This window comes from Pteropus vampyrus, unplaced genomic scaffold (genome assembly GCF_000151845.1).
Source record: "Pteropus vampyrus isolate Shadow unplaced genomic scaffold, Pvam_2.0 Scaffold55, whole genome shotgun sequence".
Classification (NCBI taxonomy): Eukaryota; Metazoa; Chordata; class Mammalia; order Chiroptera; family Pteropodidae; genus Pteropus; species Pteropus vampyrus.
The window spans coordinates 3,893,609-3,921,144 of record NW_011888836.1 but is presented as its reverse complement, the minus strand read 5'-3'; the positions used below and the strand labels follow the sequence as shown (position 1 = coordinate 3,921,144).

The 27,536-nt window shown below is 35.4% G+C and overlaps 1 protein-coding gene across 4 annotated transcripts in view; it reads right to left on the bottom strand.

The window, feature by feature from the left end:
• Positions 1 to 27,536, bottom strand: part of OSBPL1A (oxysterol binding protein like 1A) — a 198,782-nt gene that overhangs the window by 144,677 nt on the left and 26,569 nt on the right. For all 4 annotated transcript variants that reach the window (XM_011360422.2, XM_011360420.2, XM_011360424.2 and 1 more), the window contains 4 exons: positions 19,125 to 19,210; positions 18,276 to 18,350; positions 5,292 to 5,403; positions 876 to 961 (listed from right to left, as the gene is read on the bottom strand). In XM_011360422.2, coding sequence (XP_011358724.1) covers positions 876 to 961; positions 5,292 to 5,403; positions 18,276 to 18,350; positions 19,125 to 19,210 — 359 coding nt within the window. The remainder of the gene's footprint in view (positions 1 to 875; positions 962 to 5,291; positions 5,404 to 18,275; positions 18,351 to 19,124; positions 19,211 to 27,536) is intronic.

Sequence of the window (27,536 nt, the reverse complement as noted above, 5' to 3'; positions counted from 1 at the left end):
ACCAGTGCTCCCCACCCACTCCACCCACATTAAGATTTCACTGAGATTGCTCATTCCTGCCAGTCTTGCAATTCACACTTGTGACAGTAAAATTACAATCAGTCAACCAGAGACAGTCACTCAAAAGAGTTAAAACCATAAATGTTAAATGTGTAAATGTTGGAAGTTCAACTGAATTCTTGTTCCCAACTCATTGCTTTAAAAACTTCTTTAGATAGGCTTCATTTCACAAAGTTAAAAAATGTTTTAGGCACTATATTTGGAATCCAAAGAGGCCTTTCAAATGAGCTGAAATAACTTTAAAGCAAATGGCAAAGCTTGTTGTGAATTTAGAACAAATTTAGAGTCTCATGTTTAATGAGACCATGCAGAAAATGGAAACTAGAAAGTAGGTCTCCTAAGAAAATAAATGAGTAAAGCTTTCAGTCTGTTCTAACATGATATAAATATTCCAAAATACTGTCTCTTCTCTGCATGTTACTTTCTAGAAGCACAGATACCTTTCAGAAGTTATTGTACATCAAAATTAGAGAACCTTATTCCTTTATAGGATCCGATACATTATACTTTGCTTTTATACTTTCAGTTTTCCTTATATTAAGTATGTGCCTTGAAAAATCAGATTCTTAATCCATCACGTTTTCAGTAGGGGGTGGAGATGTAAATCAGAAAGTCAGAGAAAAACATCATCATTTAAAATGTAGCCTGTATAAACTAATACCATGCTAAGTGTTTTTAGATATTTAAAGACTTTTCTTCTATAATTATGATCTCAAGTATTTTTGTACCACAATTCTACTAAATTATAAAGTTAACATTAAGCAAAAATTTTCCCAAAGTGTAAAGATTTTTTTTTTTTTTTTTTTTTTTTTTACCAGAGCTGTAAGTTCTGCTGTTTTGCCTTCCCTTGCTGCTGCTAAAAGTAATTCTTCAAGCTTTCTTTGTTGAGTCCTTTCTACAGCTGCAAAAGGAAAACACATATATGTTACTCTATTTCTGGTCAGGATCCTATTAGCAAATTCATTACAAAGGTGTATAACGAATAAGGTGATCATGGTGAGGAAAGCCACAGGTTTTGAATTGTAATTCAAATATAGTTAGACTATTGTTATTCTCATTGCCTTACATTTTAGATTACAGATTTCAACTTATTTCAGGTTTAGATGAATTCGTGCTTTCAATTTAAGTATATTGTTAACATACCCATCACAAGTAATTATGAATTACTTTTCTATGCTGAAATACTATCACATATTTGCCTTGGAAAGGTAGATAAGTGAGGACAGAAGGCAGATAAGTGGGGAGAGAGGTTCATACCTTCCAGGACCTTAGAGTGTTAAAAGTAATAAGAAATAGCATTGGTAGACAGATGTACAAACCATATAAATGTATTTAGATTTACATATACTTATATACTTCCACGTAAGAATATATATCTCTTTAACAAATGCTATAGCACATACTATGTGCCAAGTGCTATTTAAAGCATTTTAAAAGTATTAAATCCTCATAACTACCCTATGAAGTAAGCGCTCCTATTATCCCGATTTTATAAGAAACTGAGACACCAAGTAGTTAAGGAACTTAACCAAAGTCATAGCCAAGTAGAAGGCATTTATTAAATAGTTAGTAATTATTATGCACTGTTGTTCCAGAAACAATGCATGCCATCACATTTCAACTACAAGGAATATATCTTTTGAATACAGAAACAGCTGACGAAGTTTAGGTTTGTCTTAAGAAATGACTAATATTACTACATACCATCATCTTCTACTCTCACGTTTTTATTTTCACACTCAGTCTATCTCTCTACCTCGGAGAAAGGCGGCCGAGTCTCTACACAGGCTCTCAATGCCTTCTTCTTTTGCTGGGATTCATGCTCTTCAATATTCCCTCTCACTGGTTCTAAGGCTACTAGACTGTGAGTTCTTTGAGAACAGTTATGTCCTTATCTCTCTTGTACAGACCTCTACTACTGCATGCATTACTCAGAGTGTCATTCATTCCCTCAGTCATTCTTGAAGTCAGCTCTTACTCTCCTGAGGATCTAGGACATCTATGACAGTGCCTGATACAATGCATATTTGGCCAATATTTACTGAATAATCAAATTATGCTTAATAATGTTGGTTCTAGACTTTAGGGAAGTAAAGGGTACCCTAAGTTTCCTTCTAGATTGTCTAGACTCATAAATGAAGGAATACAGAGATTTAGAGTTGAAAATCCTGCATATGTTCCTGTTCTACGTTCATTCGGGATACTGAAAAAAGACTTGATTCAGCCAATGAAAAACAAATATTTCAGTTTGGGGAGGTGAGGCTTCTCGAGTGCTGATGATGTTCTGTTCCTTGATGTGGGTGCCATTTACATGGATGTGTTCCATTTGCGAAAACAGCAAGATATACATTAAAGATGCAAACTTTTATCCACGTATTTTATACCTCAATAAATGTTTTTAAAGCAAATATTCCATCCAAAAAATCATTTGTCCTATAAATTTTAAATTTAATATGACTACAGCCTAACTTTTACTATCTTTCTTTTCAATCAGAATCCACAGTTAGTAGAGATCACAGAGATTATGAAGGTTAACTCTATCCTGATGAGACACTTATATACGAGCACAGGTAGGTTAAATAACAATGCACTTGAAATGCAGGCAAGAACTGGGCAAATATACTTCACTGAGAACAGAAAATCAGCATTTTGCAATCTCTACAGTAATTAGTACTTCAGGCAAGAACTATTAACGAATGCTAAAGCCAGTGATTAAGAATTTATTGGTAAAAAAGGATATTTATATGGTCTCAACTTTTCTCCCCACAGATTAGTTATTACAAAAGGGGGAAGGAACCTTTGCAGTGGACCACCAAAGGATCAGAATTAACAGCAATGGAACAAAATGACATCATCTACCTCCTATATGATATACTCATAAAGGATAAAACCTCACCTACACACTATTCCTGCCAAAAATGATCATCCTAAATATAATTATATGAAAAAAGAAAAACCCAAACTGAGGGGCATCCTATAAACAATTCTATAATTGCCATCCTCATCTAAAAGGTCAAGATCATGAAAGGCAAATCATAAGGAATTATTCCAGATAAAAGACGAAAGAGATGTGGTAATTAAATGCAATGTGGGATTCAGGATGGGATCTTGGTTTGAGGGGGAAAAAAATGCAACAAAAAAAAAACCAACTGGCAAAACTTGAATATAAACTGTATATTATACAATGTTATTATTAAAGTAATGTGAAATTTCCTGAAATTGATATATTATGTAAGAAAATATCTTTGTTCTCAGGAGACACATGCTTAAGTATTTAGTGCTAAAGTATCACTATGCTTGCAAATTACTCCCAAACAGTTCAGCCAAAAAAAAAATTTTTAAGTGAAAAATGACATTCATATATAAAAGTATAAACCACATGTGGCAAAATGTTAATGACTCGTGAAGTTAAGTGAAGGAGATATAAAGTTTTCATTGTACCATTCTTGAAACTTTCCCAGAAGCTGAAAATTTCTCAAAATAAAAAGCCAAATGATAAAAAGGAGGTATTCCTCTCCTGTGCCCGACTAGTAATCTATCCTCCCCCAAATACCTCAAATCATGGGAAACTCACTAAACCTTCCAAGATGACCAAAGCCATTATTACAATAATTCGACCCAAAGAGAACTCCCTGGCACTCCCTCCACTGGGACATCGACTGGCCCTGGTCTGACACAAAGAAGATTTTCCCTCCTTCAATAGCTCCTCAGATACCTGAGTATGATTTTGTTGTGTCTACTGATGTCTTTCTGGGATGAAACATTTCCTGTCTCTACATTCATTACCCTATGATACAGTTTCTGGTGCACCTGTGGTCTTGGTGGTCTGTGGATGTTCTCCCTGCAGTCTGACATGCTATCCACAAATGAAATTATATCTGGCTAAGGTGATCTCAAAGCATAATCACACAATTAAGTTTCTACTTCTATTTTCCTGGCTAGGACCATATCATGTGATAAATCATAGTGCTGTAAAGTCAACTAAGCCCTCATCTTTAGTGCAATTTGTGTTGGGGTGTGGGGTAGGGTTAGAGTATGTCTTTACAACTGGCCACATTAAGTGTCAACTTGTCAGGCTAACCTAGCTTTCTAGTCTGTTGGGGGAGTACTTCAGTTGTGTTCTTATCTTGTTACAATTAAAATGACAGAACAAGATCAAAGTACCTCATCATCCGAATTACAATATATTAAAGGGCAGGGATCACTTCTAATATGTTCATTCTCCCCAAATTCACATAACACACAGCCTTATAGAATATGTTACGCGTTGATTTGTTTACTGAAGATGAGAGGGTTCATTTAAAATGCAAGAACAAGCTCAGAGTCTGATCTAAAGATGTCAGCCAAGTATACATTATATTAGAGAAAAAGAAAGATTTTAGTTCTTAAGACCAACTGGAAAGTAATAAAAAGCAAGACCTTGGTTTTTATATAGATAAAAGTACTAAAGATTAAAAAATCAACATCCTTTAAATACAAAATTATCTTGCCCCTCTCTGAATTCCAAAGAAACACAGGATATGTGTAAAACTGCCATTCTAATTCAATCTTTATTAATAAAATAGTAATTAGAAAAACCTCTCTTCTCTACCATAGAAATACTACCAAAAGGTAATTACAGCAAATGTCTGGCCTTCCAGAATATTATCCTAAAGCATGAAGGCCTCCCAATGTAAGCATCAAAATATTTTTGGTTTAAACTATTTTAGAGAAATCCCTCTAAGTTACCACAGATTCTTAGGTCGTAAGTAAAATTTAATCTTTGAAGTTCATAGCAATGAAGCTGATCCATCAAGAAATTACTATTCACTGTTGTTGTACCACAATGAAGTCCTGAGGATAACGGAGCCGGCCATTATCTTCCCCAACAGCAAGTGACTCCCGATAGCTGTGCCTCTTACAAGTTTTGTCCTGCACTTCTGTATGCCTCCATCACTGTGCCTCTGAAGCCTCTCACCCTTACTCTCTCATGTCTCTAGTTTCCTACTTTTAATTCTGTTGGAGATTTGATAACTTGCCATTATGTTGCACAAAGTAACAGTTTAAAAGCTGTGAGGAAACTCTCACACAGATAATTCTGTATCTAATCAATGACTCCCAAATCACATTATCTTTAGAGCGCATGTTCAGTGTCATCTACTTTGTCATCTTAGAAACCATTTCCTCTTATATTCTGGACCTTGCCTATAATTACAGTAAGTGCTATTTATGTTAAGATCCATAATATTTACCTTCAAGCATGCTTCTGATTTCTTTGTCATGAGTGACTTCTTTTGGTGTCTGTCCACTCCCATTAACAACAGTAGTATCAGCGTTATATTCTAAAAGCAGCATTACCAACTCCTGAAAAGGCAGAGAAATTACTTTAGCTATTATTAAACTAAGACTACTGTATTATAGCTCTTTTACAAATTACTAATTGTTACAGAGTTTCCACAACAGAAAAAAGTACGTGTAGGAACTTTTATATCACATTGGGTTTTGTCTACAGTAAGTGAATACTAAGTAACTACAATAAGTTGAATACTACAATGCAACTAATTGTAATAATAGTTGATGATTGCCTAAACAATTGCCAGTCCACAATTAACACAGATAACTTTTATAATTGATTTTTTAAATAAATTATCTGGTTGCTTTACCAAATTGATTCATGTAACCGAACTAAATGTGTATGTTAACAAAGCCATTATATAAATTTCAGCAAATAGGACATTCACTTAATATTATTCCTCCAAACTTATAGAAGAAAATAACTTCCCCAACATACCTAGATTTTTTAAGAATTTATATGTTTATAAGAAATAGAACATTATTTTCTAAAGTGATGTAGACTAATAAACTACACAACTATTAAAGGAATAGTTTATAATGAAGCAAACATCTCTTAAAGTCAATATTCAACAATGGAGAATAAAATACATAACTCATATTTACCCTAAGTGGTTACCTGTCCTAGGAATTTCAAACTAATTGGTAATGTGTACAAGTCCAGTAGCAGTGGTTCAGTTCAGTTATATAACTTAACAGGATAGTAGAAATGGAGAAGAATGCAGGTGATTTGCAGGAGAATATTAGAGATCTGATGCTTAATTTTACTGAGCTGTTACTACCAGCTCCTTCTGCTCTTTAGTTCTGCACTAATACAGGATGAAATATAGTGCTAGTCTCACTTCTAGGTTGGTGGTGCAATGATACATATGAAGTGATATCCTATGTCATTACATGTTATGTTTTCCCATGAGATTCATTTTTTCCTTTGGACCAAAAAATTTACTACATTCTTTTAAAAAATTTGAAGTAAAAAAATGCTTAAATAAAATCTAAAAAACGCAGACATAAAGAAAACAAGAGACTGATTGTCCTAGTCATTATATGACCACTATAAACATGTTGGTGTATTTCTTTCTAATCATTTTCCTATGCATAAATTTGATATTTTTTAAACATAATTTTATTTATATAACATAGCTGCTTATGTTATACACCTTTCACCTAATACACCATGTTTTCCAGGATATTATATGGGATCTATAAACACACTTCATGACTGAATATTGTTCTATATAATGTACTACCATATTTTAAAAATAGAAAAATGGTTAAGAAGTCTAATATTTTAATAAAGTGTATTCTTATAAAATATCTTAGCATTCCCTATCATTTTAAAGGTAACATTTTGGGGGAAGTGTTTTCATATTTTATGTAAAGAGTTCATATTAGTAAAGTCGAACGATCTACAGAATGATAGAAAATACTTACAAATCATACATATATTTGATAAGGGAATTATATCCAGAATATATTTAAAAAATTTTTCTAACAATAACCCAAGAATATCCCAATTTAAAAATGGACAAAGATTAAAATAAACAATCAGAAAAGGAAATTAAGAATAAAATGCTTAGCAATAAACTTAACTGTGGAGACAAAGAACTTATACACTAAAACTACAAACAGCTGAAAGAATTTCATAAAGAAGAAGACATGTAGTGTTCATGGATGGGATGACTTAATATTGTTAAGATGTAAATACTAACCAAAGCAATCTACAAATTCAATGCAAATCTATCAAATCCCAGTAGCTTCTTTTTTTTCCCCAAAAATAAGTAATCTCATCCTAAAATCCATATATAATCTCAAGAGACCCTGAATAACCAAAACAGTACTGAAAACAAAAAAAAGAACAAAATGGAAGATCTCGCACCTCCTCATTTGAAAACTTACCTCAAAGCTACAGCAATCTAAACAATGTGGTAATGGCATAAAACAGTCCAAAGGAATAGAGAGCCCAGAAATAAACTCTCACGTATATGATCAAATGATTTTTGACAAGGGTGCCAAGACCATTCAAACAAGAAAGGAGAGTCTTCTCAACAAATAGTGCCCGGAAAACTGGACATCCGCATGCAAAAAAATAGAGTTGAACCTATACCTTATACCATACACAAAAGAATAACTCAAAACAGATCAAGGACCTAAATGTAAGACCTAATACAATAAAAATCTTAGAAGAAAACATAGGAAGAAAGCTTCACAACACTGGATTTAGCAATGATTTCTTGGATATGACACCAAAAGCATAGGTAAAAAAAGGAAAACTGGATTATATCAAAATTAAAAACTTTGTACATCAAGGGACACTATATCAAGGGTGAAAAGGCAATCCAGAAAATGGGGGACAATACTTGCAAATCTGATAAACAATTAATATCCAAAATATACAAAAACTCAATACAGCTCAAGTGCAGAAAAACAGAGAAGGAAGCACAATGCCTGGCTGGCTTCACTGGGTTCTGTGGCAGCATATTCCATACCTCAGGATAATGCTCTGATCCATGTGCTAAGACATGAGAAAGGCTGCCTGAATACTGGGCTCCTGTGTCAAAGGACCAACAAACAAGAATAGTCACCACCATGGCAGAGGTAACTTGAACATCAAAAGAAAGTAGAACTAATCACAATAGGGAGGAATGTGAACATCAAAAGAAAGTAGAACTAATCACAATGGAGGAATGTGTCTGGCATGCAGAAGATACACTTAGGTGTTTCTTGATATTCCCTCGTCCTATTTTGACAGTGAACGGACAAGTGTAGCAACCCCAGGCTAAGAAAGGCAATGTACCAGGGTCTCAGACCTTCAGAGATATGGGCCTGAGTGACACCCACCAGATTAGCCATGCAGACCAGATGTGCTAGCCAAGGGGAGAGGGAATCTAGAATAGATAGCAGAGGTAGGAGGAAATGATTCAGGTGTGACCCCAAGAACAACTACAGCAACAAAAGCTACAGTCTGTCACACCAACTTTCCTCTTCTAAGTTTCTCCCAGGAGAAGAGGCCCTGGAACCCCGAAGGTGCTGCTCCCACAAATGTATCAAGAAGTCAGAGAGAAATAAAAGGCAAGCTGTGGTGAAAGCTGCGATGTGCTGCCCAGATTTCCCTTAGGAATAAAAAACTTATTACCCCAAATGCTGGGAGTACCAAGGAAGCAGCCTTTAGCTGTCAGATACTGTCTTAGCTGAAGAAAGATACTGTCTTAGCTGAAGAAAGATACTGTCTTAGCTGAAGAAAGATGCCTCATGCAAAGTCATACCCACCTCACAGGGCAGCCAGTATCCACTGATCGGGGTCAAGCCCTGTCACCACAAATCAGATGAAGGATCATCTCTTCTGCAGAACTCCCCACAGCTGGCTGAGACCACCCTTGATGCTGAATGCATCACAGCTTGACTTCAGCCTCTGCCCACTCCTGTTGCCTCCCCTCCCTTCCACACCTTCCAGGTATGATCCTACAGCACTCCGATATACATGTTGCATCGTAATCTGTATCTCAGTCAACTTCCTGGGAAGCCCCATTTATAATAAATGGCAACTTTATACCTGTATTTCAGAATTGTCTTTTTCCATTAAATGAAACTACAGGTCTAGCTGTTTTGACAGTGCCTAACACACAGCAGGCATTCAATTTTAGTATATGTGCGAGCACAAATAGGCATTCAAAATAGATAAGCTTATATAAACCCCCTGATTATACACATCCTCTATATGTCAGGTGAGAGATACACAATTCCTGAGAAACAGAACATAGGAAGCATTTGTTTTAAATGTATTTTCAGCTCTACTAGAATATAGTAAGTCAAAATAAAGGTCAGTACCATAATCCTACTAATTACCATGTTGATTATATCCCTATTTTAAACTGATTACAAAAGATATAAAATAGAATTTGAACTACATTTGAAAAGTAAAGGAACTGTTAAATCTATTTAAAATTCTGATATATGAATTTTTATTAAGAAACACTAGGGGTCGCTAATGTACCAAGAAAAGCCCAAAGGTCCCCCAAATTTGGGAGCTATAGTTTATATATTCCAAGAATTTCACGTGCTCTAAATAAACCCTATTCAACTCATCATTCTATTTATTAAATCACAGACTCTTGCTATCATAAGGTCATTTAAGTTATCTTTATGGTAAAAGATTACATCAGAATAAAATAATTTGATTCTTTTCATGAGTACAATTAGAAATTAAAACTTTTTGCAAAATTCAATCATTTTGATATTGAGCACATAAAGTTTTAATGTTTCCTATGTGATGTAACCTTTTAGCTTCAGATAAATTTTATTTTCTAATACAAGAGATAACATAATATATATGCTAATGTTCAAACTAAGGCCAACTTAGCACAGTCACATGTTCAAAGTTCAAGAAAATAGCAGAAACAGTCAAATACGTGAAGAACCTAGCATGTATAAATGGACTGATTTGATCTACGTAATTACAGAGATGGGCAAGAAGACCTGTACTCGTACAAAAAATAAAAAGAGCAAGATTAATGCAATCTAGTAGTAAAGACATATACAACAACTATAATACAAGTAAGATGAATAAAAGTGCTGTAATTCACTTGGGAAATCTGGAAAAGCACAGCTTCTTTCTGCTGCAGTTAATCAAGAAATAATTTATGGAGACGGCATTTGAGCTGTACTTTCCAGAAGTGGTGGACTTAGGCCATGTGGAAGTAGATGGCAAAGAACTTTCTTAGGTACATAGAAAAGAAATGCAGAGCCATAAAGGGAAACAGCAAGTGATTGATCAAATTAAACTATTTGCAGCTCAAATTTGAAACCTTGTAGAGTGAGGCATAGAAATTAATCCACTACCTTAATTTTTTTACTGTTTTTCTGTATTTTATTCTCAGCATTAGTATGTCTCCATATCTGGTTCCCAAGTATCAAAATATGAACAAACATACTGGAATGGTGTAAAATGTACTAACTCAAACATGCTTAGCACATACTTATAGGGTTAAGAATTTATATAAAAATTAGTTAAATCTGGTCATCAGAATGAAAAGTGTGATTATATAATAAATTCATTCTTAATTCATGATAATTGCACATAAATCTTTCAATTATGGGTGTATAAAACCTTTCAGGATCATTTTGGACTATGGTCAATAATCAGAAAGATATACTGTATCATAGTTAATTTACTGGATCATTCAAATAATCAGAAAAATTATCAGGAAAAAGGGTGAAGCGATTTTTGGCTATGGTAGAGTGAAGAGATCAGAGAACTGTCATACTAAAAAATGAGTTATAAAACTAGACAAACTTATAAAACTAATCATTTCATGGTAATGGATATCTACTAAAGACAAATTGAGAGGCATATTCAACAGAAACTAGAATTTCAAATATGAACATCAGGAGTCTTCAGCCTTCTAGTCACAGGCTATTCCCAGTCCCCGCTCCTTCCCCCTCAGAAGTCTGACCAGGCCATGGCTGGCAGTGAAAACCAGCAGTTTTGCTGTCAGAGAGAACTTACTTGATATGGAGCAAAAGGCCAGGAGGCACTAATAGTAAAAGTAGCTAATTCAGTAGGAAACAAATGGGACAACTTACAGGTTTGATAACATGAGACTGCTTTCCCATTAAAATGTATTAGCTTTCTATTGCTGCTATAACAAATTAGCACAAACATGGCAGCTTAAAACAACACAAATTTATTTCAGAATTGGGTCTCACTGGGCTAGCAGCAAGGTGCTAGCAAATAATAAGGCAGGGCTGCATTCCTTTTGGGAGCTCTGGAGAATTCATTTCCTTGCTTTTTCCAGCTTCTAGAGGCTGCCCACATTCCTTAGCTCATGGCCCCTTTCTCTCATTTTCCAAGCCAAAAAACATGGTATCTCTCCAACCATTCTCTCACAGGCACATTTCCCTCTCTCTCTTGCCTCATCTGCCTCCCTCTTACACTTTTTAAGGATCTCCAAGATTATATTGGGCCTGCGTAGATAACCCAGCTTAATTTTCCTACCTTAAGGTCAGCTGATTAGCAACCTCAAGTCTATCTGCAACTTTAATTTCCCCCTTGCCATGTAACCTAACATATCCACAGGTTTCAGGGATTTGAATGGGCCATTATTATGCCCATGCACATAGGACAAATGTCAAAACAGCCTGGCAATGAGAGAATCAGAGGACTAGGTAAGTTGCCCTCCCATTCCTGGTTGACTGGGAGACTCCACACATATGCAGGAGGAAGAAGAGGAGGCTCCACCAAAAGTAAAAGCAGAGGCAGAAGTGAGAAATGCCTGAATTCTGACAGCACTCTCCAAATCTAGACACAGACCCATAGGCAGAGGGCGGAAGCCTAATGGGATTGAGTATTCAAGCACAATCTCTACCCATACACTGGCTGACCACTAAGCTATGTAAATGCAGAGAACTACAGGAAACTGCCTTAGTCCATTTGGGATATAGCAAAAACACCACAGATGGGCGGCTTAAAACATTTGTTTCTCAGTTTTAAAGGTTGGGAAGTCCAAGTATCAAGACACAAGCAGATTCAATGTCTAATGAGAGCCTTTTCCTGGTTCACAGATGACTGTCTTCTTGCTGTGTCCTCACATGACAGAACGGGCGAGAGAGCTCTCTGGGGTCTCTTTTATAAGGGAATTAATCCCATTCATGAAGGCTCTACCACCATGACCTAACACCTCCCAAAGGCCCCATCTCCATCCGGATGCCATCACATGGGGGGTTAGGACTTCAACATACGAACTTTATGGAGATATAAACAATCCATAACAAAAATCATGTTAAACATTAAAACAATTTTAAAAAATGGTGGAGTTATCAGATTTCACAGATAAAGGCCAGACAAGTTAACAAGGGAAGAAAAATCTTAATAGGGAAAAATCAGAATTCAGAGTTGCTAAAATATGTTATAGAGAATGTCCAGTTTTCAATATAGTCATAAGCCACATAAGCCACGTTGATACTTCCGTCAACAAGGGACCACATATATGATGATGGTCCCATAAAGTTATAATAGAGCTGAAAAATTCCTGTCACTTAGTGACTTAGACATCCTAAGATCATAGGGAGAATTACTGTTTTGTGCCAGTTTCGGCCTACCATAGAAAATAATGCTATCTGCCAGAAAGGCCTAGGGGCTTCACCTGGGCCCAGGTGAGCCTTCCCCAGACACCTCCCCTTTCTGAATCAGTATTACAAACTGGACCAGTCCTTGAGGCTCTTATTACCACTGCAAGATGCTTTTCAACAATAACTATTAGGAAATTTTGGAAAAAAAAAAAAAAGAGTTTATCACTTACAAACCTGGGGGCATAGGATGTACACCAGGGAATAGGAGGCCAGGTTTTGGTAGGGCATGCAGAGAAGGAGGGAGGGAAGGAAAGATGGAAGAAGCGGGGAAGAGAGAGATTGATTGATTGATTCTGCTTTTATTGGGGTCAAGGGTGGAGCCTAGGGTTTCTAGCTCACCCTTTGTTAGTGAATTTAAAACAAAAGAGTAAGCATTTAAAAGATGAGAAGAGAAAAAACCAAATAGCCCAAAAGACCAGGTATCAAATCAGTATCTCCCAAAACAAGAGAGCCTCAGTGTGGTTAGGTAGCCTGGCTGTTTATCTAGTTGAGTGGACATAGATATGTTTATTCCAGATAACCTTCATTGAAGTGGATGCCTCTTTGAAATAAATGCCTGGGCAATCAAAACTTAAGCCAGGCACTTGCACTACAAAAAGAAACACCAACTGTCAGGGCTTATGCTACAAGTATTCCATGTGTTTGTGGTGATACTAGTATAAATGCACTTACTGCACTGCCAGTCCTATAACAGCAGTCACAATTACAGCAGTAGGCTACACATCTAGCTTTGTTTAAGTGCCCTCTCTGATATGTGCACAATGACCAAATCACCTAAAGAACACATTTCTCGGAAAGTATTCCAGTCGTTAAGTAGCACATGACTGTAAAAACTTAGACATTCGAAGAAACAGGAATGTATGATGCATTGCCAGAAAAAAACAGGTAACAGAAACTTTCGGTGGGCACATATGTTGAAGTTAACAGAGTGTGTACAAAGCTGCTGTTACAAATATGTTCAAAACGTTTAGCATTCAGAGGAATTAAAATAGTGCACTAAAGAATATTTGTATAACAGAAAAGAGCAGTAAAGGAGAAACAAAGGTACAAAAAAGACTGAGACATAGAAAATAAATATGAAATAGAAGATGTAAATCCAAAGTTATTAATATTTAAATAAGACTAAATACTAAATCAAAAGGCAGAAATTTTCAGACTAGATAAAACAACTGAATTATATACTATCAACAAAAGACAAGTTAGTTTCAAAGACAAAAAATCTGAAAGTAAAAGGAAAGGAAAAAATATATAATACAACCAGTGACCATGAGAGAGAGATTGGTTATAATAATATAAAACAAAATAAACTTTATGACAAATATTACTGAAGCCAAAGAAAAACATTTCATAATAATAATTTAAAAAAAAGGTCAGGCAACTAATTTTCAACATAGGTACCAAAAACATACAATTGAAAAAGAAAAGCCTCTTCAATAAATGGTATTCAGAAAATGGGAAAGCCACATGCGAAAGAATGAAATTAGACTGGAGAAGAATGAAACTAGACAGCTATCTGACACCACGCACGAAAATTTATTCGAAATGGTTTAAAGACCTACATATTAAGACCTGAAACAAAATACATAGAAGAAAACATAGGTACTAAACTTATGGACCTTGGTCTTAGAGAGGATTTTATGAATTTGACCTCAAAGGCAAGGGAAGTAAAAGCAAAAATAAATGAATAGGACTGTATCAAACTAAAATACTTCTGGCACAGCAAAAGAAATCATCAACCAAAAAGGCAATGAATTGAATGGGGAAAAGTCCCTCTGATAAGGGGCTAATATCCAAAATACATAATGAACTCAGCAACAGAAAAAAAACAATCCAATTAAAAAATGGTTAGAGAACCTGAACAGACATTTCCTAAGACGAGAATACAAATGGCCAATACAAATGGCCAAATGGCCAACAGATGTACGAAAAGATGCTCAAATTCACTAGCTATAATGAAAATACAAATCAAAACCACAATGAGATACCATCTCACACCTGTCAGAATAGCTATTATTGATAAGAAATCAGTGTTAGAGAGGATGTGGAGAAAAAGGAACCCTCGCACACTGCTGGTGGGAATGTAAATTGTTTACAGCTGCTATAGAAAACAGTATGAAGATTCCTCAAAAAAATTAAGAATAAAGCTACCATATGATGCTGCAATCCCTCTTTCAGTATCTACCCATAAAATCTGAAAACATTTATTCATAAAGATATATATCCTTATGTTCATTGCAGTATTATTCACGTAGCCAAGACATGGAAACAATCTAAGTGTTTTTCAATGGATGACTGGATAAAGAAGTGGTATATAAATATACAATGAACTACTACTCGGCCATAAAAAAGGATGAAATATTGCCATTTGCAACAACATATATGGATCTTGAGAGTATCATGTCTACTAAAATAAGTCAGACAGAAAAGGACAAGAACCATATAATTTCACTCATATGTGGGATATAAAACAGAAAGCAACAAACGAACAAACAAAACAACTCATAGACACAGACAATAGTATGGTGGTTATCAGAAGAGAAGGGGTTGGGGGAGGATAAAGAGGACAAACGGGGACAAATATATGGTGACGAAAGGAGACTAGAATTGCACACTTGAAACTTATATATTGTTACTAACTAATGTTATCCAAATAAATTGCATTTAAAAAATATAAAAATAAATTTTAAAAGGTCAATACATCAGGAAGACATATCTCATATGCTTCAAATAATGACATTATAAATGGATATTCACCTAAGAGCCCCAAAATTCATGAAGCAAGACCTGAAGCAAAAAAACTTTTAAAGACACAATTCAAGAATTATAGTTAGACACTTCAATACCACACTCCCAGTATTTAGTAGATGAAACAAAATCAGTTAAGGATAAAAAAATTTAAACAGTCCTATCAACTAACTTAACCTAATACACATTTATAGAATACTCCACCCCACAAGAGCAAAATATACATCCTGTTCAAGCACTTACAGAACTTTCTCCGGGATAGATCAATGCTATACCATAAAATAATTCCTAATAAATTTTAAAAGAACTTAAAATATATTCTTTAATAAATAATTCAAATTCAGTTATCTGATCAATTTCAAGGGAAATTAAATTAGAAATCAACAATAAAAAAAATTTTGAGAAATCCCCAAATATTTGGCCAACGTACACTTCTAAATAATCTATGGGTCAAAGAAATCACAAGGAAAATTTTAAAATATCTTAAAATAAAAACAAAAACCTATCAAGATTTATTATATATAGCTAAGAGGATAATTATAGCTTTAAAAAATGCCTCTACTAAAAAAAAGCAAAAGACTCAAATCTATAACCTGTCTTTCAGAAACAACAAAAAAATAGAAAGTTAAATTAAAAAAGTAAAAGAGAAAAAGAGCACAACCCAATGAAATAAACAGAAAAACAATAAAGAAAATCAATGAAACCAAATGCTGGTTCTTTGAAATGTCAACAAAATTGATAAATCTTTAGCCAAACAGCCAAGACCAAAAAATATATATATGTAAATTACCAAAAACAGGAATGAAACACGAGTCTATCATTACCAACACTGCAGATACAAAAAGAATTATAGGAGAATATTAACAACTTTACATCAACAAATTAACACAACTTAGGTAAAATTAAAAAATACCAAGACAAAAATAACCAAAAGTAATCAGAAAGAAAAAGAAAATCTGAACAGACCTATATAAAATAATTAAGTTGATTTTAGTAATTTAAAATCTTCCTACACAGAAAGTCTAAGAATAGTTGGCCTCGCTGGTGAATTCTACAATATCTAAAGAAGAAATAATACCAGTCCTTCACAAACTATTGCAAAAAATAGAGGAAAGAACACTTCCCAACTCACTCTATGAAAGCAGTGTTTCCCTGTTACCAAAGCCAGAGAAATACATCTCAAGAAAACTACACAGTGATCTCTCTCATGAATAGAGAGATATCTCTCATGAACACAAATCTTTAACAAAGGATTAGCAAACAGATCCAGCAACATATAAAAATTATTAACTAAAACACCAAGTAGGATATATACAGGAATGCGAGGTTGGTTTAACATCTCCAAATCAATTAATGATATATACCATAGTAACAGACTGATGAAAATCACATAATCATCTCAAAAGACAGAGAAAAGTACTTGACGTCCATTCATAATAAAAACTCTTAACAAACTAGAAATAGAAGAAAACTTCCTCACTAAAAAAAAAGAGCACCTAAGAGAAACTTATTACTAACATCATACTTACTGGTAAAAACAAACAAACAAACAAAAACCTAGATGCTATGCCCCTAATATCAAAAAACAAGGCAAGGATTGCAGTTCTCACCATATTTATTCAAGAGTAAATAAAGTAAAACAAAGAGGGGAAAAAAGCATCCAGATTGGAACAGAAGAAATACATCTGTATTTGCAGATGATATCCTATGGAATCTATAAAAACCTAGTAGAACAAATAAGTTCAGCAAGGACACAAGATACAAGATGAACATTAAAAAAAAAATCAACTGTCTTTCTATATAGTAGCAATAAGCAAGCAAAGGAAATTAAGAGAAAAAAATCCATTCAAAATAGCATCAAAAAGAATACAATGCATAGGAATAAATTTAATAAAACGAGTACAAAATCTGTATACTGAAAACTTCAAAACATTGCTGAGAGAAAAATAAGGAAAATCTAAATGGAATGGCATTTCACGTTCATAGATTAGAAGACTCAATATTGTCAATATTGCATTTCTTCCCAAATCTATCTACAGACTTAAGAAAACATGATCTCTACCGAGATTCCAACAGGTATCTTTATAGAAATTGATGAGATAATAAAATTTATATGGAAAGAGACTTTTGACTAAAAATAGCCAAATATTTTTGAAAAGATTATAGTTGGAGAACTTGCACTACTCACCGTTAAAACTTAGTTATAAAGCTACTGTAATAAAGACAGCATAGTACTAGTATAGCAACAGACATATAGATTAAAGAGAATAGAAAAGTCCTGAAATAAACCCCTGTATTCATTTTCAACAAAGGTGCCAAGGCAATACAATAGGAAAAGAGTCTTTCCAACAAACAGTGAATTTTAAAACGGGTATATTCATACAATGGAATATCATTCAGCCATAAAAATGAACAAATTACCAATATACACTACGCCTTGGATGAACCTAAACATTATGCTAATTTAAAGAAGCCAGACACAAAAGTTTGTATAACTGCAGTTATATTAAAAAAAAAAAAAAAAAAATTCTAGAAAAGGCAAATATCTAGAAACAGAAAGCAAATCAGTGAGGCTTGGGCTAGAAGCAGGGAATGAATGAGAACAGGCACGAGGAAACTTTGAGGGCAGATGGAAATCTTCTGAAACTGGACTATGATGGTTGTACAACTGTAAATGCACTAAAAATCACTGAAATGTACACTCACAGCCTAAGTTTTATGCAATGTAAATTACTCCTCAATGAAATGTTTTTTAAAAAAGAACCAGGAGTTCCCCATCCTGTAGTATACAAGCAAAGACTGAATGAGCTCTTATCAGAGAAGCTAGAGTGGAAGTCTCCATGACCTTCACACTTGACCTCACTGTCCAATGTTGAGTTTGTGGCCTTTTGACCCTAAGTGCTGGTTTATATATGTTGGGGGCTTTCCCCAGTTGCAAGTCATGTGGTTATAAAAACATTTGTGAACGCTCTTCCAAACATTTCACTTGCAAATACTAAACACAGAATGTTCACCTGTCGTCCTGTAAAGGCAGCTCGATGAAGAGGTGTGTCTCCCATGTCATTTAATACATTTACTTCTGCACCAGCCTAGTAAACAAAAACTTTAAACATCTTTCATATATCAAGAAATATATACAAAGGTGAAAATAATTTCTTAAAAATATATTAAATATTTCAAAAATTAAGATAATTGCTAATGATAATTGGTTGTCACTACTAAAAATAAATTCGATTCACAGTAAAAGAGTAAGCTTCTAAAGGTAAAAACCAACTTGATAGGTAAAAAAGTAAAAAGTCACTTTTCTTTAAAAATCTATACACCTTAACTCTATTTTAGAAACATTCGTATTAAAAAAAGGATAACCGTCTCTGAATGAATTATATTTTCTCCAATTTATTAAGCTTTCAAAAATAAAAAGATGCCACCATTTAAATGTACAGATCAATTTTAAGATGTAACTCAAGAAATATCAATATGTGAAAAATTGTTTAGAGAATTGAGAAATATGTAGTCTTATCATTAAGAGATTCTGACATTATTTTTAAGTTATTTAGAATGTACTTTGGTTACTTTACTGTTGCACTCAAAAAACTGAAAATAGTATCTTCACTAACTCATAAGTCCATGTTGCAATTTTAAAAAGTCAATAATGTAAAAAAATCAAATGACTGAAAAATTTTGAATTTTAATTATTCAAACTAACTTAATTTATGTATTTAATAAAGAAAAATTGAGTGTCATTAGTGCAGAGCTATTCCTTTAAATAAGCCATCATGGCTCAGTTGGCTTTTCTAAGACATAATAATTTCTATAATAGCAATATTTATTATATTCATTTAAAATTAAAGCCATAAGTATACCTGTAACAGATCCTGGACCACTTGTCTATGTCCAAAGTAGCATGCCAGATGAAGAGGTGTCCAGCCTAAATTAGACTTACTTGTTCCTAAAAATGGAGGAAAAAAATTTTTTTTTTGGTTATTATTTAGGTAATTTTACAATAAAGTTAACTTCTCCCTAAAAGGCTACTTCAGTACATTAGCCAATGGCTCCCCTTCACACTGCACTGACAAGTGACAGGTAAGAGACATGACAGAGTAAGAAGTGTAATAGATTAAAACTTATAAGACCCTGATTCTGGTGCCACTTTCCTAAGTCAATATCTTCATGCCTAAAAGGGTAGAAAGAGACATGAGGGGGTTACACTCCAACTAGATAATCTCTCCTAGTCTGTCAGCTCTAAGTCTCTAACCACTTTGCCATCATCTAGCAAAGATGTGGTTCTCCTGACACAGTATTTCATGAAAAGTCTCTCTCTTTGAAAACCTGTAACATGGGAACATGGAATTCATAAAGAATCTTTCCTGCAGCACTTAGAAAGCTCTTAACTCTGCAGACAGTGACTGGAAATGTAGTCTTGACTACAGATAAAATCTTAGGTAATGAGGATATTGGGTTGCCAGAATGGTACAGCATCCGACTAGATAACAAGAACCAAAACCCAAAGTAATGAAATGTGAGATACTAGCAGTAGAGAGCTGAAGAGAGGTATAAAACAACTGAGTGTTGCAAAAGCTGAAACTATATAATTTAGCAAAAAAGAAAAGGGGGGTGGGTGGAACTATAGCTTAAACTTCAGAGCTCCAAAAGCTGACCCAAATTCCAAATCAGGCTTGAGAGATACAGCCTAGCAAATCCCCGAAGCCCCCAACCCTAGAGGGTCTATCAAAGCCAGGAGCTCCCTGTGTGTGTGTGTGCGGAGGTGGGGCGGGCACTCCTTCGAGCAGCTGAAGGTTTACCTGCTGCCCCAAGCTCCTGCATTTCAGTTTTTGAGTCAAAAGAAACCTCAGCCACCAACCTCAGTGCACTCAGAACAGGCAGGCCTCTGACAACTCCCTGAGGGGCAGCTACCGCCAACAGTGTCCCTGAGATTGTTTGCCATTTACCCAAATTCCTGCATGTTTTCTCTCAAATGTGTGCCCTCTGGAACCATAGGCAACAAATCCCAGAGCCTCAGTCTATTTCATGGAACATTTCTTTTACTTTCTGTTCTTAAGTGAAACCTAGCTCATCCTGACAGTGAATCCCCTTCACCCCTCAAATGGAACCTCCTCCCATTTGCACACCGACTGGTCATCATAGAAAAGAAGGCAAGTGAACCTCTGCATCACCCCAATGCTGTCGTCAGTCACTGACTTCACTCATGTTACAACCACTCCTTCGAGACTTATGCCAACAAGCCACAGCTATCGCTCCCTCAAACGTCTTCTCTGCTGCCATCTACTAGCCTCCCAGTGATTCACTCCTCACCTAATGACTTTGAGCAACATATCGTCTTCCTCCACACAGCAAATCCTGCTACCATCCTAAGAGCATTCAGTATCCTAGCATCTCTGCTCTCAGCTTCCCTAATTTCCCACAAACTGCCTCTGTTCAACTTCAGGTACTCAGAGCCTGCGTGTCATTACAATCTCTGAACTCACAAATCTTTATTTAAAGCTTACTTTCCCACTAACTCCACTTTCCAGCTTGCCACACAGATATATTCCTAGACTTGTGCTACAACTTAATCAGCCCTTCAGTTCTTCTCACTTTTCATTCATGTAAATACCCCCATCTTTACTTCCTTCAATAAATCCAGCATATCTGGGCTATCTTTGTCACAGTAACCTAGAAAAACTCCGAAGCTCAATTTTTCTATAACTACACCCAGGTTGCTACACAGTGGCGAAATAAAAATAACAGAACCCTGCAGATTAGTGGCATTATAAAGTCAAGATCTCATACTAATGTAGGGAGGAAGCAAGAGAATTAAAAATGTCAATCAGGCTACGTTCAGAGACTGCAATATGCTGATCAGGCCTGAAGCCAGGCCAGGAGGACACCTTCAGAAAAAGGAAGATTTCTGCTGGGATTGCTAACAATCTATTCCCCACACCTGTGAAGCAGAAACAGGAACCAGGAGTCATTCCCTATGGTTGAAACCATGGGGAACCTAAGGATTAAAGGCTGGGAACTGCCAGCAGGCCTTTCACTCTACATATTACCTTTTTACTTTAGCTACTCTTCCTCTTCCTCACTGTATATCCATATCAAAGGAAATGGGTTAACAAAGTCTTTTAAATTATAACTCCTAGGAACTAAAGAATCATATATAAGCTGAATTCCCCAAACACTCAGGGTCCCTCTCACTGTCCCTCTCACTCTCTGCCTCTGAGAGGAGACCACATTCTGTGGAGCATTACCCCTTTTCTAATAAACTTTCCTTTTGACTCTCATTGTGGCATGTGTTGAATTCTTTCCACAATCTTCTTCTCTCCGTGCAGGGTTTGGTCTCCCCCAAAACCCCACTCAGGGAAATTTGTCCTGCCCTGCATCAATACCCTACGCTGCTAGGCAATTCTTTTTATAATGCCCTATTCAGGTGTTCCTTTCATATTCTCCAAGATATATTTCAGTCCTTCACTATTTTCCTCAAGCCTCCTACCCAAATACATCCCCCTAACAAATAGCCTCATCTCTTAGCTTCTCAAATTTTCACAGAATTCCCTGGGCTTCCTGGCACCAAATCTACCAATGTCCCTTTATCTCCAGGAATTCTTCCATCCTTTCCTCCTGATGTCTACGACTAATCACTCTTCCTGTATTCTGGATCCTACCCCTTCCTGTTTCCCAGGCACTCCTTTTTCTCCTTTATTTTCAGCCTCTTCCTCTTCAGTTGAGAATAAGAAAGAGCATTTCTCTTCCACCAAACAAGCAAAAGCAACCAAAAGCCTCTCTGATCCCGTGCTCACTACCAGCTACTGTCCAACTGCTTCTATCAGTTCCCCACCACCCACTGCGGACTAGGTTCACCTTCCACCACATCATTAAACCTGTCCTCAATTTTTATCAATAAATGCTGTCACCAAATCCCAGGGGCACTTTTCAGCTGTCACTGTACTATGTCACTGTGCAGCACTGGATAGTAGTGCTGAGTGCCTTCCTGGCTCCTGCAGCCCTACAATCTGTGGGGGTTTTCTCGCTGCTCTGGAAGCTCTCAGCTTAGCCTTTCATTACTGGATCTCCACTAATAATACCTCACAGCCCTTTCCCACTGTCTTGCTTACATGCTGTTGACTTCAAAATCCATATTCCCATTTCCAGCTCTCTACTAGACCCCTCCATTTCGATGATACAATACCTCATGCTCAAAAAGTACAAAGCTGAACTCACCTGTCATCTTACAAATACACATTTACACACAAGAACTACCCGGTCCCTCTCCCACATTTGACTTCACAATGAATTGTCCTATCATTCACCTTGTTTCAGAAATAAGCATCATTCTTGCCTGCTTTCTCTTTTTCATCACTATACTCAATCAGTCCTATTGATTCTGTCACCTAAATGCCACTGTTTCTACTCAACTCTAACCCAAAATAGCCCCTCCTAAATTACTATAACAGCTTGTTAACTGGACTCACATCTAGTGTTTCCAAACAGGATTCTGGATGAAAAAATAAAAATTTTCAAAATCCTAAATTATTCTTAAAATATTCCAACATTCCTTATACTCTACTACTTATCATGGATAGCCAATAATTTTTATTCAATGAATAGGAAATGTCAAGCTTAGGAATATTTACAAAGACCTGTACCCTACATAGAATGTTAAAACACTGGGGAACACATGGTATGGGTAATAATTAAGTATCTTCACATTCGGATCTTCCAACAAAGCGACAGGACAGCATTACACAGAATGTTGTACTGACATTGCCAATATAAGTTCTTATTTCACTTCCAAAACATTATTTCTAGGAACACCACTCATAACTTATATGAAGTATACTATGCATATAACCATATTAATATTTTATTTGCAAGAATGTCTCACCATTAGCAACAGACAGAACCATTAACACACTTATAACATGGTAATGGCTATAAGCAGAACTGATTAGATTCTCCTTTGTGTCCCTAGCCTAGAAATGTTGACCTTAACCTTCAACTAACTGTATATGAGCACTTCCTTCTCTCGCTTTTGACTTGACATCAGTGGACTCCTTCCAACCAATACAATTTCTACGTTGACTGTGTAAAAAATAATATAAACAGAACCACTTTAAAATGGAGTCAGCTGTCATGCCAGAGGAAATGCCTTGCATGTCTTATTCCTCAAACCTTAGGAATGTTTTTTTTCTTTCCTTGTCACTGTCTGTTGTACTGTTATCGTAAGAAAGAAATTTCATAGGGAAGGACACAGGCATAAATCCTATAAATCTGTTCTCCGGGCCAGCCCCCACAAACTGATGAGCTTGCAGGTATCACCAGACCAGCATTTATATAAACAAACTTTACTGTAGGTTACGGGCACACGAGGCAAAAGTTATTGTGAAGGGAATCTTGGAAGCCAAAGCCACAAACTGATGAGGACGGGTCCAGCATTTAAAAGTCATTAAGACGCTGACCACCTTAAAAGAAGAAGGCCCACGTGATAGGATAAGTTGGTCACGGGATGGGTTAGACTGCACATCCCCCTTAGGTATTAATTAGTCTGGCTCCAAGAGACCCACGGCTTAACTACAGCCATTAATGTTCATGGAATTAAAAAATGGGAGTTTTCCTCTAATTCTGTGTTGGTTTTTTGATCCCTGCCATTTGAAAAGTGCACGTGTCAGTGTGCATTTGGCAGTAAACTCCCTGGGGTTTCAGGTGAACAACTCTTTTGTCTTTTTGTCCAGCTGTGACAGTTCTCAGAGGCATGTCTTTAACATGAGATTTTCACCCTCTATAAGTTCCTTCTTTGAGAACTCTAGCTAGTATATGTACATTTTGGTTCTTTCACCTGCTCCTTTTAAATAGAATGGACCAACCTAACCAAAATTATTTTAAACTCTAACGGCCATTCAGAAAAACCTTTAAGTCCACCTCCTTTAAAAAAAAAAAAAAAGGATTCCAAACCTCTCAGGGTCAATGGAATACATTCTTGATTGATATACAGAATCTTCTAAAACACAAAATCACTTCAAAAAAGTTCTAAAAAAATCCTTAAAGAAACGTGGCTTTAAAATTTTACTGTTTGTCCTGCCTGAAACCTGACAAGATATTTTTTAAAAATTATGATAGGAAATTTGGCAAAATTAAAAGTCTGATAAAAATTTTTAAAGCCTCTTTGGCAATTGTGGATAATACAGAATGTAAACATAGCCCACAACAGTCTGATTTAGGGAAAAAAATAGGAAAGGAGAGCCTTTTGAAAGCACAAGTGGCTGAAAGATTTCCTTATCTAAGCAGCCCTCACCTCCCCTTTACCCCCTATTCATTCTCACTTAAAAATTGTCGAGGACAAATACAAATCTTAAGTTTTCTCTAAAAATAGTAAAAGCCTCAGCCACTTGAACAAAAAAAACTTACTCCAACTGTTATAAACTAGTGGACTTTTGCCTTATTGTATCTGGCTGAAACTTTAAAAACGAAACCATCAGGTCTCTGAGTGCATCTCTCTTATATATGTGTATGTATGTCTACCTCCAGATGATATTAATAAAATTGGTTTGTAAAGAGCTCTGTTTAGTTGACTTAAAGGAATTAAGCACTTACATAAATTAAGAAACATAATAAACTTACCCAAATGTTTTCAGGTTCTGAAAAAGTATTTGGTATTAAAGCTAATTTAAGTTTGTTGGTTTAATTAAAACAGACATATCTTTGGAGTTAGCAAAATAAATTGTAATACTTTTATTCTATCTAAGCTAATTTGTGAAAATGAAAACTCAGTATGATGAAATTTTCTTAAGTAATGAAAAAAATTAAGAATTAAATAAATGTTAAGTAGATTTTTCAGTGAAACGTTTTAGCAATAATTATCTTACAGTATATATACTTTAAAATAATTGTCTAATATCTTTTGGTAACTTTAAACTTTAAAGTTTTGCTAGCTAAATTAAATGACAGCGATCTGCTGAATATTTAGAATATTTCCAAAAAGACATTGAAACATTAATTGCTAAATAAGCCTAAACTTACCTACTTTTGGCTTATTACAGAGAAACTAAAACATAAGCTTGTGTCACACTGAAAGATTGTACTATTAAAACATGCACATGTTCCTTGAAATTACAAAATGTATTCGTAAACTTACCAGTCTAAAAAAATGTTGTAACAGTTCAAAATTACTTAGTTTGCATTAGAAACCAAGGCTTTTAAGGGTTAAAAATTCCAATATATATATAACTAAAAATACTAGGAATATGGGAAACAATCCTGAATGCAAGAAAAGTTGGATATGTTTTCACTAAAAGAAGTTGTAAGGTATGAAAATGCATTTTTTAGTGAATTACAAGGAAAGCTGAAGAAAGTTTGTGAAAAAGAATCTTGAGAAAGAAAATTCTGTGTATGATCAACTTAGATAAGAGCAAATGAATTTATTATAAGCTTTAATAACAATGGTGTCCTTATATGAAAATAAAAGTGTTCTTTCATCTGCTAAGAGAACAAAGTTTTCCTATACAATTGGTATGCTGTTAAGATTTTAAAGCAAAATCAAAAGTTTTGTGATTTTATGTCCTCTTTCATCGATTCTTTGCTTAGGTTAACTGAATCTTCTTAATATTAAAAGAGCTCAATTTTGCTTACAACTACTTAACTTTCTATATTTGCCTGCTAAGTCCTTCATTGTCACCATGACTAAATGGATAACTATTACTTCACAGTGACCTATGATCCTATTTGACCAAAAGTTTTAAAAGTTTTGATGTTAGACAAGCTTCTCAAACTTCAAAAATTAAATAGTCTATTTCTTAACCTGAATGGAACTGAGATTTTTAAGGATCTCTGAAACATTTCAAAAGATCTTTCTCTTCTCCCTTCCATCCCCCTCTCTTTATAAAAAGGAGAAATTAAACTAATTAGGCTTATTTGAGATGCTAAAATTACATGGAAAGGCCTGTCAAATAAAAATCTAAAAATCTAAAACGTCCTGATGCTTCCAATTGTAATTCTAGCTGTTATCATAAAAAGTTGTGCATTGCAGAGAAAAACAAATTTGTCAATTGCACTGTAATCAGATCATTAACCATGGCATTTTAAGTCTTTGTCATTTACAGAGGATCACTATCTTATTGATTTTCTTTTTGCAAATATGATTCATCTTCAGAGAGATTCATGTAGAGAACTCTTGACACTTACTCTACAAGTTTCTGACAAACTTTTCAGATCGCACTATTAAATGAGGTAAGTATTTGCAGAAATCTACGGAAAAACTGGATTCATAAGACTGCTAACAAAAAGATCAAAATCAGCAAGAATTCATAACATGAAACTGAATGAACTGATGAAGATGATTATAATTTTTATGGCTTTTTATTTGAAATACTACTTTTTTGTCTTTGTTTTCCAGATATAAGTAAATTTTTCTCCTAGGCTACCTATGAGCTACAGCACTTTGGTAATTTATGCCTCTGTAAGCAGAATTCAAACAGTTATCTTCTCTTCCCTACATGAACTTTTCAGAATTTGGAAACTCTTAGTGACTACTCCTATTTTCACGGCTGTATCATTATTTATAAGTTCAATAAGAATCTTTTCTCTTTATAATAGGACTCAATTGGAAACATTGGTTATATTACCAAGGCTTTGACAGAAACGCCATGTTTGAGAAAGACATGCATAGTCTCAAACATGACCAGACAGCTTTAAAGAACTAAGATTGATTTATGGAAGTGAGGCAGGCTAGATAGCCCAGAGATGGCTCCCTCCCTCCAGGATATGGCTCTGGAAATGTTTTTCCTTTCTTCAGACCTCCCCGTTTTAGCCCGGGCAAGAGGACACAAGCCAAAACTGGTCTTTTCCAGCTTAGACACCATCTATGGCTAAGTCATAAGCTTTGGCTAATTATGGTATTGGTGTAATCTCATTAGCATTGCATATATTGCAGCTCCCATCATCCATCGGATGCCATGACAGTTCCAGAAACACCATGTAAGGAAGGAAGAGTAGAAAACCAAACTCCCTGCCTACTGGGAGGAGACGAGGCTAGGTTGGTATCATGTTTCCAGGCCCTGGCTCCAAGAACAAAAGTTCATAATCCAGACAAACTCTCCCTCTCTCTGAGTTTGCCCACACTCCTCTCTTGAGTGTGTACTTTTGTTTTCATAAACCTTGAACTTTCCCACTGTTCGTTTTGCCCTTGAATTCTTTCTTGCGGCATAAGAAAAATCTGATCACTGGAGCCCCGGGTCGAGGTCCCTTTTTGGGCTCCTGCCCCACAGAGGTCTCCAGCATCACCT